This window comes from Fringilla coelebs, assembly GCF_963513975.1.
Source record: "Fringilla coelebs genome assembly, chromosome: 1".
Taxonomy (NCBI): Eukaryota; Metazoa; Chordata; class Aves; order Passeriformes; family Fringillidae; genus Fringilla; species Fringilla coelebs.
In genome coordinates, this window is record NC_140028.1 from 148940492 (window position 1) to 148954366 (window position 13875).

The window sequence follows — 13875 nt, forward strand, 5'->3', positions numbered from 1 at the left end:
ACACCAGATCACTTTTTGCAGAGGAAACCATCACCAGCCCAGAGGGCTGGAGAAATCCATGTTGTCTCATGATTCTCCTGGGGCTGCTGCTGATAATGGAGCTGGAAAGGGAGCGTGTGGTTTCTGCAGCCCTCAGGACAAGATGTGGGATAGGTTTACTGTGGAGAAAGGAGGATGTAGCACACCCTTGCTTGCAGGCTTTGGACCTGTAGCTCCCACTTCAGGAGAACCCCTGGCCCAAAAGCCAGGAAAGAAACACCCTGGTGTGGTTTCTGACCAAGGTCTTGGTGATATTCTGGCCTCGTGCTCTCTTTACTGAGCACACAGTATCAAAGTATTCACTTTCCTACAAAGCTTTGATCCCTTGCCTAATGTCCCCCTGCCAGGACCAGAGGAACAAGCAGGTCACTATTACCTCTTTTCACTGGCATAAGGTGCTTTGCCTCCCAGAGCTTCCCAGAACTCTGCAGGCTCCTGTCCTTCCAGGATGGTGTGTTTGTCCCGCCTGGAAACGATGTCAGCCACCATTTTTGCCATCTCCCGCTCATCTCCGCTGCATCCCTGTACCCAGGATAAAAGATGGAGGTACAGTTAGGGACAGACTGGCAAAAATTATCCATGGGGAAAAGCTGGCTTGGTCCTCTGGAGGGCTTCAGACCTGCTTGAGTGCTCTTGAGCTGGTCACTCAGAATCAGGATAATTTCTAGTCCTTGACAGGACATTTAGTGCAGCCAATGGCACCTAGAGCAAAACTCACAGAATGACAGAAATATTTGGGTCAAGAGGGACTTTAAAGATTATCAGGAACACCTTCCACTCAAACAGGATGTTCCAAGCCATATCCAACATGGCTTTGAACATTTCTGGGGATGGGACATTGACAACTTCTCTGCTTTGATCTACCACCTCATCCTGACACACAACTGAAACAAGATAAGTGAATTTGCTCTCATCCCGGCTGATTTCTTACATCTGGAAAATCTGGGATGATTTATTTATCTGAATGAAAGCTGCATGAACATCTACAATGAGGTGAGGTGAACCCCAACATGGGTTACTTTTGTAGAGAAGGCTTTTACTGCTGACCCTCCACAGACAGAGCCCTTTCCTGGGTGCCCTTTCCTCACAGAATCATTGAATCATTAAGGTTGAAAAAGACCTTTAAGATCATGAAGTCCAACCATCAGCCCAGCACCACTAAATCACGTCATCAAGCGCCACAGCCACATATTTTTGAATACTTTTGACTCCACCACTGCCCTGGGCAGCCTGTTCCAGTGCTTGACATCCCTTTCTGTGAAGAATTTTTTTCTAATATGCAGTATTAACCACCCCTGGCACAACTTGAGGCCATTTCTCCACTGAATTAATGGGCCACCTGCCCAAGGATTCATATCCATGCCCTAGCAGAGACAGGAGACTCAAGCCCCACCTCACCCATTTCAGATCCCCTTGGCTGCAGACTCACCTTCCCACACCACAGGTAGCAGAGCTGGCTGGTGCTCAGCAGGAAGACATCGTTGGAGTTGAGGGAGGAGGCTCGGGCTGGCACCTCCGTGGCCTTGGTGTTCACCTCATCCGTGCCCCTCACCTGGAAGAGGCGGATCGCCGGCTCGGGGCTGCTCTTCTGAGCCCGGCTCGTGCCGCCCTGCAAGGACAGAGGGAAGGGCAGCTGCTGCAGTGTGATTTCAGGGTTATCCAGAACCTCAGATCCCTCCCTGATAACTCCCTGCCAGGTCTGTCAGTCACCTCTCCTTTCCCCTCCCAGCACTGTCAGTCAATCCTGGCATTCCAGAAGGGCATCGAGTGACTGGCAGATTCAAAGGATGCTCTCTACCCCTGGGGGGGGGCATTGGGCCATCCAGGTGTCCTTTGTCCCTTGAGACCTCCTCTCCCATACCTGGCTGGTGGCTCCCTACTCCTTCCCTGCCCCTCTCCCCGGGGTTAAAAGGAACATCAACCACGCAGTTCAGGAGTTCTGTTGGAGCTGTTGCTGGATTCAGAGGCGTGTGGATATAAAGCTCAGGATCCAAACCCTCCACAGAACCGACTCCTTTCCTTCACCTCTGCTAGAGGTAAACCTGAGCTCCTGCATACCTGGACTTGTCCCCAAGCACCCAGCTGCAGCACCCAGCCAGCCAAAGGTGTCTCTGGGGTGAAAACACCACAGTGCCGCTGTTTGGTTCAGCACCGAGGGCCGGACAAGCCCAGGCCCCGTACAGCTACATTGGTACTATTCCAATAGGCAGCACTGAGAGGTGAGGAGGACACACTGATGCAGGGTGGGACTGATCTGGGGAAGGATTTGGGCTCGCAGCCCTGCCCACTGTTGCAATAATGTGTTACTGTCATATTTTCTGAAAAATCCCTCTGCCAGGATTTCGTCTCCTGGGAAGCTGAGAAGCCTCAGAGAAAAATGAAAACAATAATTATCTGATTGCTTCTCCTGTGTTTTGCTACTTTGGGATGTGGTCTGGAGATTGTTTATTGAAAATGTGGTTGTTTAATTGGTTTCATGTGAATTGTTTTTTACTTAATGACCAATCACAGCCAGCTGTGTCAGGACTTTAGGAGAGAGAGTCACGAGTTTTCATTATTCGTTCTTTGTTAAGCCTTCTGTCTGTATCTTTTCTCTATTCTTTAGTATAGTTTTACTTTAGCATTCTATCATATCGTATCGTATCGTATCGTATCATATCATATATCATATCTTATCATATCTCATATCATATATCATATCATATATCATATATCATATCATATATCATATCATATCATATATCATAATAAATTAGCCTTCTAAGAACATGGAGTCAGATTCATCATTCCTCCCCTCGCCGGGGTTGCTAACAAATTCAACAATAATGAACAATGGTTCATTCCTCGCACTGAGCAGGCGAGGAAATACAAGTATCTTCTGATTCCAGGTCGGAATGAAACCCACATGGCACAACTCCCACATTTCTCCCTGATTGCAGAGTCCTGACCAGCTTCCATCAAGAGCCTCAAGGTCCATGTGACCAGATCTTGGTGTCTAGAGGATTTGCCCAGGACATTCCTCTGGCTGCCCTCGAGACCCTGGCAGGGGGCTCAGAGACCTTGGCACAGAGTCAAAGACACCTGTGCCTTTGATTTTAGCCCATGGAGAAAATTACCAACTTTGTGTGAAGAGTTACAAGCCACAGTTGAGTAGAATGATAGTGAATTTGTCACAGGGTGAAAAAGTAGAATTTTGGGGATTTAGAATGGGGGTTCAAGAGGCAAGATGGAGGAATCTGGGTGTGTCCTGTCCTTCTTCTTCTTCTTGTCCTCCATCTTCTGCTGTGATGGTGACACTGCTGGACTGGTTTAGAGCAGAGACAGACTGTCTAACATAGGTGATAGGTATTGGAAAATTATTGTAAATAAAGTACACGTAGTTCTTAGTATGAAAAGCCAAAACCACCCCAGGGGCAGGGACTGTGCCACAACCCAACCTGCTGGACAGATCTCAGCAGGTCAGAGAGAGAATGTATGAGATAAGAGAAAATAAACAGCCTTGAAAAGCAGAGCTGAGGAATCTCAACTTCTTCTTTGGTTGCAGGGCTGGGGAAAAAGCCTCTTTAATACCTGGGGAGCCGTTCCAGCAACACAAAACCCGAGACCAGGTTACCTCGTAGATGACCAGCTTGCCCTTGAAGATGGCCAGGAAGTGCCTGGGCTCCTTGCCCATTGTCACCCGCACCTGCACGGCCTCGTCCCCGTATTTCCTGTCCAGCTCGATGGCATTGAGGGCACAGGCAGTGATTTCATCCACGGAGGCGTGGCGGCCCTGGGGGACAGGGGGGTGACACACACAGCGTGATGAGAGCAAGGGTACAAAACTCTTCACAATTCAACGCCTGCCAAGCCCAAAGTGTGTAATATCATGAGATCAGAGTTAAAACTTCCAGATATTTAAATTTCACTGGCATTCTGGTTTTGTAGACTTTAGAGTCCCATTTTGAAGCTTCTCTCTGCATGAAAATATACTTTAAAAAGGAAAGCAGAGATGTTCATATACCCACAGAACTCTAGGAACTGAGGATTTAAGGGAAATTCCAACTTCAAACTTTGACCTCAGCACTGTAATCCCCATCATTCTTCAGTTTTTCTGTCTGATTTTACTGGTGATTTTACATCAGCCTGATGCCAGTTTGGGATCAGTGTCCATACTACCTACAAAGGACAGCTTGGGATATTTGAAACTGATGAGTGCAGTGTGTCTGAGCTCTTCCAGGTGCTTGGGTTGGGGTTTTTGTGTGCAATTGCTTCCTTCAGCTTTAGGCTGGCACAGCAGGCACAGCACAGTGCCCTCTGCTCTGCTTTGACCTACCTGCCACATGTAGAGGACGTAGTGGGGTCTGCCTGACCTCAGGTAGGTGTACAGGACCAGGTAGCAATCACCCCCATAGAACTGCCCATACATCTTGGGATTCACTGGCTGCATTTCCAAGTCCTCAATCCTCCACACCTGGGGAACAAAAAAATATCTTGGTGAGCAGCAGTGGAGTCCAGGTGAGGACAGAGGACAACCCTTTGGCTACCACACCACTGAAGCTTCAGGTGCTCCCTCAGGTCCCACCACTGGAGGGAAGACACCAGTGCCTGAGAAGCTGTAAACTGCCATGAGGTCCATCCTCAGCCTCCCCAAGCTGAGCACACCAAGTAATGCTTGGAAACAGGCTGATTGCTGCACCCTCTGCCAGCCAAAGGAGCTCTCTCACCTCGACCTCCCCGGAGGCATCATCGACCATCCTCTGCTCAGCTGCGAGCTCAGGCCTGGCGTGGAGCTGGGTGGTGTCAAACTTCACCTGCTCCACCTTGGCTGTGTCAAACAAAACAAAAACAAGAACAAAAACAAGAACAAAAACAGAACAAAAACAAGAACCCAGTGAGTGCATGACAACACACAAACCCTTCCAACAACCCTCACCCACAACCACTGTACCGCAAGAAAAACCTGGTCCAGGTTTGCAAAAAGCCACTCCTGCCCCCAGTAAACCAATGTTGATTTTGGAATATGCAAGAGCTCACCCACTTCAGTGTTGACCTGTGACAGGCTGGGATTGGCCACACAGCATGTTCCAGTGATGCCTAGCTGGTAAAAATATTACTAGTGTCCTGACTGAAAAATCTTAATTTTTCTCCAAATCTATAAATATTTCCCTCCTTTTAAAATGCTGATTTCAGAAATAAAACGCCGACATTTCTCCAGTTCGTGACAAAGAAAGAGAGTATTTACAGACAGCACAGAGAGAAACAGAGATGGAGAGAACAGAGAGGACTTGCAAAGGAAGGAGATTTGTGGCTCTCAAGCTGTTATTGATGGAGACGTTCAGCATCTCTGTCACCTTCCCATCATTCATCAACAAGTTCTCTCTCTTTGGAATTGCTCAGTCTTTGGGGTTAATGCTTTGTAATATTCCCTTCAGCAGTGTGATAAATACACCATTCACACCCAGTGTAAATTCAGCATCATTCCACTGACGTCAGGAGGGGATTGGATGGATGCCAGTGTAAATGAAAGCAGAGCTCCTTATCAGGCTCAGCATTAGCCCTTTGTAAAGGAAATTTGGGAAATTTTGCATATAATTCTTCAGAGAGGAGTGACTCTCTGCAAACATTTACATTCAGAGTAAGGGGCAATTTGGTTCATATAAGAAAATTCAGCAGAGCTGAATGTCATTCAGTTCATGAATCCTTTCCATCTACTGAAGGAGATGGAACATAGAAGGCACCAGGAGAGTGCACATTAGATTTTCAAGATCCTGAAGGCAGGAGACAGCTGATGTGAATGATGTTCCCTCAGCTACTGCTTAGCACAGGTAAGAAAGACAAACCCAAACATGCTCACCAATTTTGCCTGTGGTGTAGACCTTGCCCAGCCCTTGTGTTTCGTTCTTTTCTGTCCACTTCTGGAACAGCTGTTTGAACATGGCTGACTCTGCTCCATCATTGATCACCTCAACGTTGGTGGATGAAGGATAGCCTTTGGCTTGGATAAAACCCTGGTGGGGTTCAGAAAGGCCAGTAGTGAGCTCTTTGCTTTTTACAGACATGAGAAGAGGGGTGTGGACCTGAACCAGCCTGAAGAGTGTCCCTCGCTGAACACAGCAGGGGATTCAGTCCAAGATTTGCATTTGAACTAATCAGAAGTAACTGAAGACTCTTGCTCTAGTATCCATGTTTACTTCTGTCTTTAGGGGACTGAAGTCTGTTCTGAAGGGACTAAACTCTCACAGATCTTTTTTCCTTCTTTTTTTTCTATTTTTTCCCTAAACCCGTATTATTTCTTTGCAATAGTGCTACCATTGAGTTAACAGACTATTTCAACAGAGGTGCTTGATACAATATGAGTGGGAAGAAAATGTTCTGTGTTCTGCCACAATGCCAAAATCCTTGTTCAGTTTTGGGAACCGCTCCTGTGTTTATCTCAGAAGGCACCAGGATGACCCGAGGTGCAGTGCTGGCAGCTGTGGGAAGGAGCCTGATTGTGGCTTTCTGAGCATCCAGCTTCTGCTGTAAAAGCTGCAGCCACACACTGCCCTCAGGGAAAAGCAGAGCAGATGGTTCTCCCGTCCCTCCCACCTGCCACACTGAAAGACAGACATATCTTTTGTTCTACATGTGTAGCTCAGGGCCAGAATTTGCAGAGATGATTGCCTACTAAAATGAGTCTGAGTCAAGCTCTTGAAAGGAGCACAGAGGACAGGGAGATAAGTTTTAAGGCATTTTTAAGCTTTTCTTCTCTGAGACAAGAGGTGCAATCCTATTGAAGCAGGGTGTCTCCAGGTAGGACCTTACTGAAGGCAGACCCACTGAAGTTCAGTATCTCCTAGATAGATCCCATGCAAGATGAAGCCATTTATGGTCTTCCCATAAGTAAATGTCTAATTAAAAGCCATGCTCCCTCATAGTCTTCACTTCAACATGCCAACTTGTAAAAAAATACCAAATACCTTACTTGCTCAGGTTCCCTTGAGGCTAATTTTTTCTGAGAGGAAGAGCTGGCAAATGTTCTGACAGAAAATAACACAGGGATGTCAGAGCCCCTTTATTATCTGTTTATTCCCCTTTTTTTGTCAAATTCCTGACCCTGCTGATCCTCTCTGACTCCACCATCCCTTGAACCAACAGTTCCCAGAAGTTCACTATTTACCATGTAGAAAAGTATTTTCTTTTATACCTGATTTTCTTTAACCATTTTTTTCTTAGTTTTAGTGGCAGGTCTTAGTCCTAGCACAGTTTGATGACTAACAATTTTGTATTTATGTCATCATGCTTCCCCTAGACGTTCAACTTCTCTCTCTGTTATTACACAGGCCAGCTCCCCAAGAGCTACACTTAATTGTAATTAGTGGTCAGATCTAGATCAGCACGAATCAACCGCCCACGACATCGTTTGCACTCCACTACAACTCACCACAGCTCGAGTGAATGCTGCTTTTTTCTCTTCTGGGCTGGAGGCTTTTCCTCTCCAGACATAAATTTTGAAGCCACCTTGGTCTAAAATGTAGCAGTCCTGAGGTTAAACCAAAAAAACAGGAAACAAAAAAAAGAAAAGTGAAAAACTCTGTGCAGGAAAAGCTCATCGATTGTAGCCCAATCAGGTGGATCCTTGCTGAAGATTTAAGTTAGATGCATATCCAGCTCATCTCTCTGCCTTGCAGAGCTCTAACCCTGGTGCAGCCATTATCAGAGGTGACAGAGAATTAATTTCTTATGGTTTATAAATGGAGTACAACTACCACCAACCCCCTGGGTAGGGGTTCACAGGTGTGGGCACACCTGGCCCAGGCTGCTGATTTATCATTTTAACTAGCTGAAGTATGTATTTTTCTTAGGCATTGCTCGAAACTGTCTATTACCCCCTCACAGGAGGTGTTCTCAAACCAAAAACACCACCAGCTCTGAGAGGGGCCAGAAGTGTATGCTGAAATATCCACCCTAGCCTGCTGCTGCCTGCATTTATGCCCAAATCTGCTGCTAAAGGAGCAGGAAAGGTCCAAGTTAAACATCTTCTGCATGAACATTTTGTCCTCATTGAGATCCCTGATCTGGAGCTCAGTGTTGCATTGCTGTGAACGCAGCAGGATCCCGAAGCCAAAGGGGGATGATGAGGGGTGTGCTGAGCCCATCCCCACTGCAGACAGCTGGTGCTCCAACCACACTGTGGGACCAAAGGCTGCTCCTTTTTCAAACTGAACAATGAAAGAAGAAAAAGGGCTTCACATGTCTGCAGAGGGAGATTTTAACAAGGCTGACATCAGGATGAAAAGGGGAGCGGGAGCCTTGCGGCACAGTGCTGCGTTGGAATAGGCTGGTCTGCACTGCAGAGAATGAAGGATGAGCAATTCTCTGCCAAATTTCAGTCAGAGGAAAAGCCTCTGTTTTATGAAAAACTCTGCACAGAGGGCCTGTCAGGAAATCTCCTTCCAGGGTAGGTCACTGAGACCAGCCACTTGCTACAGCAAATCTCCCTAGTTTCGTGAGCAGAGTATTTATTCGCTCTGGAGTCAGCAGAGGGAAGGCTATCCTTGAACATCAGGCACTAAGAAGCCTTCATTCCATCTGGAATTTATTCCTGGTATGCAGCTCTCCCTCACTGTGATTGCCAAGCTAATATAATCCTTGGCTGAGAGCATCAATTTGCCATCTCTTCTTGGAACAGCTTCAGCACACCACCTACCTCCGGCTGCTGAGACTGTAGCAGGGCTAAGCTGTCCTAACCTAATAGCAGGCCTAAGCTCTCCTAGTGATGGGAGGCCTGATCATTTTCAGGAAACAGGTGCTCAGCTGAAAACAAAGTGAGCCACAGCCTCCTTTTCTGGCTGCAAAGGCCACTCTGGCTTTGTCTCACCTCGTGCTGGAGCAGATCCTGCGTCAGGGGCCGGGTGGCGATCTCCTGCACCACCAGGTCATTGTCCTTCTCATAGACACTGCAAGACAGAGCCACCGAGCTGAGTGAGACCCCCCAGAGGTGTCTGTGACAAGGGACAGGGTTAGGAGGGCAGGACTCACTGGTAGAGCCTGACGTTGGCTTTCTGCAGCTCGTCGGCTTTGGTGTCGGGGACGGCGTCGCGGAGCTCCCCGCGCTGCTCGCCCAGCACCATCCTCATGATCTGCATCAGGTCTGGGGAGTCCCTCTCGCTGTCAATGATGCCAATCTGAGCACGGCCGCCCCTCTCGCTGTCCCTGATGCTCCGAGCCAGAGCAAGACCCTGCACAAGGACCCACAGGGTAAGTCCTGACACACACCCCAAACCCAGCGAGCCCCAGACCCCAAGCAGTGACTGAGAACAAACAGCCCAGGCCAGGTTACCCAAGCCAGGCTCCCTGAAGCTCCTAGTGCCTTCCAAATTTAGCTGTTAAAGAAGCAGGTTTGTCTGTAATGCCTGATTATTGACTAACTCAAAGGAAAATATTGCTAGTTGTAGTCGCTGCTGATGCTGCTCCTGCAGGGCACATGGGAGGAGGCATGTGGGAGCCACAACAGGCACTGCCTGTGTGTGACTGTGCACCAGCAGGTTCTGTGCTCCCCTGGGATGGTCTGGGGGACAGATGAACACATGCTGAGGCCAACAAGGCAGGATGCTGCAGAGCTGCAGGACCCCGGCTGCCCCACGGTGACATTTTACATTTAAATGTTTCAAGTGTTCAAAAAACGTGGATGTCTTCTGTGAAAAAAGCAGCACGAAATGTCAAGCAACTAATTAGGCTGAAATCTCCACCTTCAATTGATTTTTTTTTTTGGTTCCCATGACTCCTTCTGCAATAGCTTTGAAAGACTCCTCTCTTCATCAGACACAGGGGATGACCTGCTTGAGGCTGAGATGAACCCAGCAGCCACAAACCTGCTCCCCCTCTTGTGCTGAGGATTGCTTTGTACCTTCTTCAGCACCCTCAGGATCTCCACTGTGCCCCAGAAATGGCATTCCCTGGGGAGATTGCCCCTCTCCCAGTTCATCAGGGGACACCACACACAGAGCAGACCCATCTGCTTTTAATATTATAATGACCACAAGCTTGGCCACCAGCTTTGCTGATGACCTGTTGCTGTATCTTGCTTTATTAGATCTCTGTATCTCGGTTCCTGTATCAGTAAAATAAGGGTAATGATCCCTTTGCAAAGAGCCTTTAGAGCTATAGACCTGACCTATCAGCACCTGGGTTATGTATTCCTGCTTGTCTCATACTGACCAAGCCAGAATTCCATGATTGGCTGCAAACAAAACATTAAAATTATGATGCTGTAAACAAAACATTAAAATTAATCTACCCTGGGGTGGTTACTGCAGCTAAACCTACTGGAGCTGCTGACTTTCTAATCCTATGCCATGCAAAGAGCAGGGCACAGAGGGATGGAGATGAGCTCCAGAGGGAGCTGGATGACTTTCTGGGGCTGGAACTAGTGATGTGCCCTTGGCTGCCTGTGAAATGCAACCTGAGGCCAGCTCTGAACTGGAGCAAAGCAATTCCATGGGCCTCTAAAACCAGCAGATGGGCAAGCAGAAAATTTATGATTATTTGGTCATATCTATGTTGTTGCTCTTAAGATTTTCACTGTGAAAACACTGTGAGTTTTTTCTTTTTCTTTTTTTTTTTTCCCTAGGCATCAAAAATGCCACCTTAAGCCAAGTACCTTTTGCCTGTACTCACCCTGGATTTCTCAGCAATGCTGCAGCTGGGTCCATTCCACTGGATCAGCACTTTACCAAGGTCCAGCAAGAACACATCTCCCTTATTGAAACTGTCCCAGGAGAGTGCCACCTGTCACAGGGAAATGAGAGAGTCTGGCAAAGTGGGGAGGACAAGGAGAGCTGCAGGTGACAAGTCACAGCCACGGCAAACCTGTCCCTGGGGATGTTAATGACAGCTTTGCAGTGACTGCTCATTCTGCTGGCACTCAGCTCCTCACTGAGCACAGTGGTAACACCAAACCCTCAAGTGAGGACTTGAAAACTGTCCTGAAGTAAAAGTTCTTGAGCAGAAATAAGACATCCACCAGTAAACCTGCACAAAAATGAGTGTAGGAGGAGAGGGAAGGAGAAATCATCTGTAAGAAGAGCAAGGTCTCATTCTTACCTCTGTGGCTGACACGTGCTTCTTGCCCTTGACGTGAAGGAGACGCTTGATGTTGTACATGTTGGTCTCCACGTGCTTAAATCCTGAAGCCACTCCTCCCTTCTTGTAGCTGTTGTGCAGCAGAGGATAAAGAGTTAGAGCTGGTTAGAAAATACCTTCCCCTCCATCCTCTGAGAACATCCCAAGATTTTGGTTGCAACTAAAAAATCTAGAGGCAAAATAATCTCAAAGACCTAAAATTGCAGTGGCAAATGCTGTGTTGGCTCACTGCTGTTCATGGTCCTTATCAAGGTGTCTGTCTGCCTCTTATGGGTGTTGTGTTGCTGCTGTGCACATAATTATAGAATCATGAAATCATTTAGGTTGGACAACACTTTTAAGATCAAGGATTCCAAGCATTAAACATCCTGGGAGAAGATGAACAGGCAGGTCAGGGATGGCAGTGGAATTGTAACACAACCAAACTGAAAATCCCATTGATCATGGCAGTGGCATCTCAAAATTGAAATATTCCATAAGCATTCAATTAAAATATGAAACAGACTTGGCAGAAAAGAAACTTCCTGCTAAAATTTTGTTTTCTTCAAAATAGCTATTTTATTAAAAGCAGCCTAGACAGGAAACTGTGGCCAGAAGCAGAACAAAACTGTAAACACTTACAGGACACTGTGTTTCTCTCAGATTTTACCTCCCAATTTTTTTCTTCCATCCCTGAACACACACTTTGCAGCAGCCACTCTCAGCACTGTTATCACCTCATGCCACAATGCTGTCCCCTCTCTTGTGGCAACTTTGCACAATCATGAGAGGACACGACCCCCACAGAAGTCCCACAGCCCTTTTAATGGTTTTTGGGGGAATCTAATCCACTCTTACATATCCTAGACCATTTGAGAGAACAGATCCATTGTTCACACTACAGTAATAACTGTCACACCATTCAGGTGAAAAAAGGGACAATTGCTGATTGTAGTTTTTGCCATGTGGGTAATAGATGTATTTTATTGCAGGTGGAAAGGTACTGGCTAGTGTGGTCAGAAATGTGACTCACAGCACCCTAGACTTGTTTGGCCCAGCTGAAGATATCCACAGAAGGATGCTGTGGTGATTAGTCCACAAGCCAAGATGTGGAAAGAGCTTGCTTTATTTTCTCATTCTGCCTCAGACTTCCTCACTGACCACAGGGATGTGGTTTAGACCCAGATGAATTCTAATTCATGGTGATTTCAGAGGCAGATAGGTTTCCAAACAGACTGGTTTTGAGGGTCTGATTTTCGGTCCTTCATTGTCCCCTACTCATCTTCAAGATGAGGCTAAAAGCACTTTTCTCTCTCAGAAAAGTTCTGAGGAGATTCAAGAGAGATTGTTGAGATGCACAAGACAGAGATATCCAGCCAGACTGGGATGGAGGATATTGACCCAGGATTATCTGAGTTTCCTTCAGCTGTTTGAAACCAAAGCACTCAGGCTGTTTATTGCCAATAAAGATCCTCCTTGGAGGACTGCAACTGGAGTCCTTCCAAAAACCCCAGAGTGAGCAAAGACCCTGGGACTGGATTCAATATATCAACATATCATATATTCAAAAGTATCTTTTAGATGACAGAAGTTCAGACACTTTTTCCTTCCACTTCAGGAATATTACACCCAGTATGAGCCAAATCAGCACTTCACTCTAAGGTGGATATTAGTCTGAAGTGTTCTGAATGGGCACTTGAAAGTCTGTGGAGGAGAGGAACGAAGACCCTGACGTGAACAAAAGGGAGGTTAAGATTCAATTACTGCAAATATCTGGGAAAATGACCAGTGGAACAGAATGCCACCACTCCAGACGGAATGTTTTAAGTAATTCCTTCAAAATGGGAATTCTTTGCTCTGAATATTTACCAGCATCAGTACTGACCCAGGGAGGTCATTCTGCCCTGCCCTGGGCACTGCTGGGGTCACACCTGGAGTGCTGTGCCCAGCTCTGGCCCCTCAGCTTGGGAAGGACCTTGGGACACTGAGCACATCCAGAGGGGACAGCGAGGCTGGAGAGGGGCTGGGAACACAAACCCTGAGAGGAGCCCCTGAGGGAGCTGGGGGTGCTCAGCCTGGAGAAAAGGAGACTCAGGGCTGCCCTCATCACTCTCTACAACTCCCTGAAGGGAGGTTGCAGACAGCTGGGGTTGGTCTCTTCCACCTGGCAGCACTGACAGAACCAGAGCACACAGCCTCGAGCTGCACCAAGGGAAATACAGGCTGGATAGCAGGGAAAAGTTTTTTACAGAAAGAGTGATAAAGTTCTGGAATAGCTGCCCGGGGAGGTGGTGGAGTCACCATCCCTGGATGGGTTTAACAAAGCCTGGATGTGGTGAGATGGTTGAGTTGAGGTGTTGGGGCTGGGTTGGACTGGATGATCTCGAAGGTCTCATCCAACCTGCCCATTCTGCGCATTCTGTATTTTCCACACTTTTGAGACACGGACATCTCTGAGACTTAGAGAGCAGCAGAGGGAACGCCAGGGGCCTCAGCCCAGCTGGGCGTGGGTCACTGGGGGCACTCACATGATGCCGTGGCGGAAGTAGCTCTGGAAGGTCTCGGACTCGTGTCCCTGCACCTCGCGGTGCTGCACGGGGCTGCCCCCGAGCGCCGCGTCCAGCTGGGTCACGTACACGGCGGCGGCGCCCTGCTCGTCCGGGGAGGAGTCCTTGCCAATCCAGTAGTGCAGATCCACGGCCGAGCCACGGGAGCTCCTCTTGGTCTGCAGGAGGTGGGGAGGACAAGTCC

At 47.7% G+C, this 13875-nt stretch overlaps 1 protein-coding gene across 1 annotated transcript in view; it reads right to left on the minus strand.

Moving 5' to 3' along the window:
* Positions 1-13875, minus strand: part of VILL (villin like) — a 35752-nt gene that overhangs the window by 6197 nt on the left and 15680 nt on the right. Inside the window, exons 4-15 of the mRNA XM_084220639.1 lie at positions 13653-13849; positions 11107-11215; positions 10681-10791; positions 9043-9242; positions 8882-8960; positions 7445-7543; positions 5876-6029; positions 4746-4846; positions 4355-4492; positions 3653-3811; positions 1469-1648; positions 416-561 (exon numbers count right to left, since the gene is read on the minus strand). Of these exons, the coding sequence (XP_084076765.1) occupies positions 416-561; positions 1469-1648; positions 3653-3811; positions 4355-4492; positions 4746-4846; positions 5876-6029; positions 7445-7543; positions 8882-8960; positions 9043-9242; positions 10681-10791; positions 11107-11215; positions 13653-13849 (1673 nt within the window). The remainder of the gene's footprint in view (positions 1-415; positions 562-1468; positions 1649-3652; positions 3812-4354; positions 4493-4745; positions 4847-5875; positions 6030-7444; positions 7544-8881; positions 8961-9042; positions 9243-10680; positions 10792-11106; positions 11216-13652; positions 13850-13875) is intronic.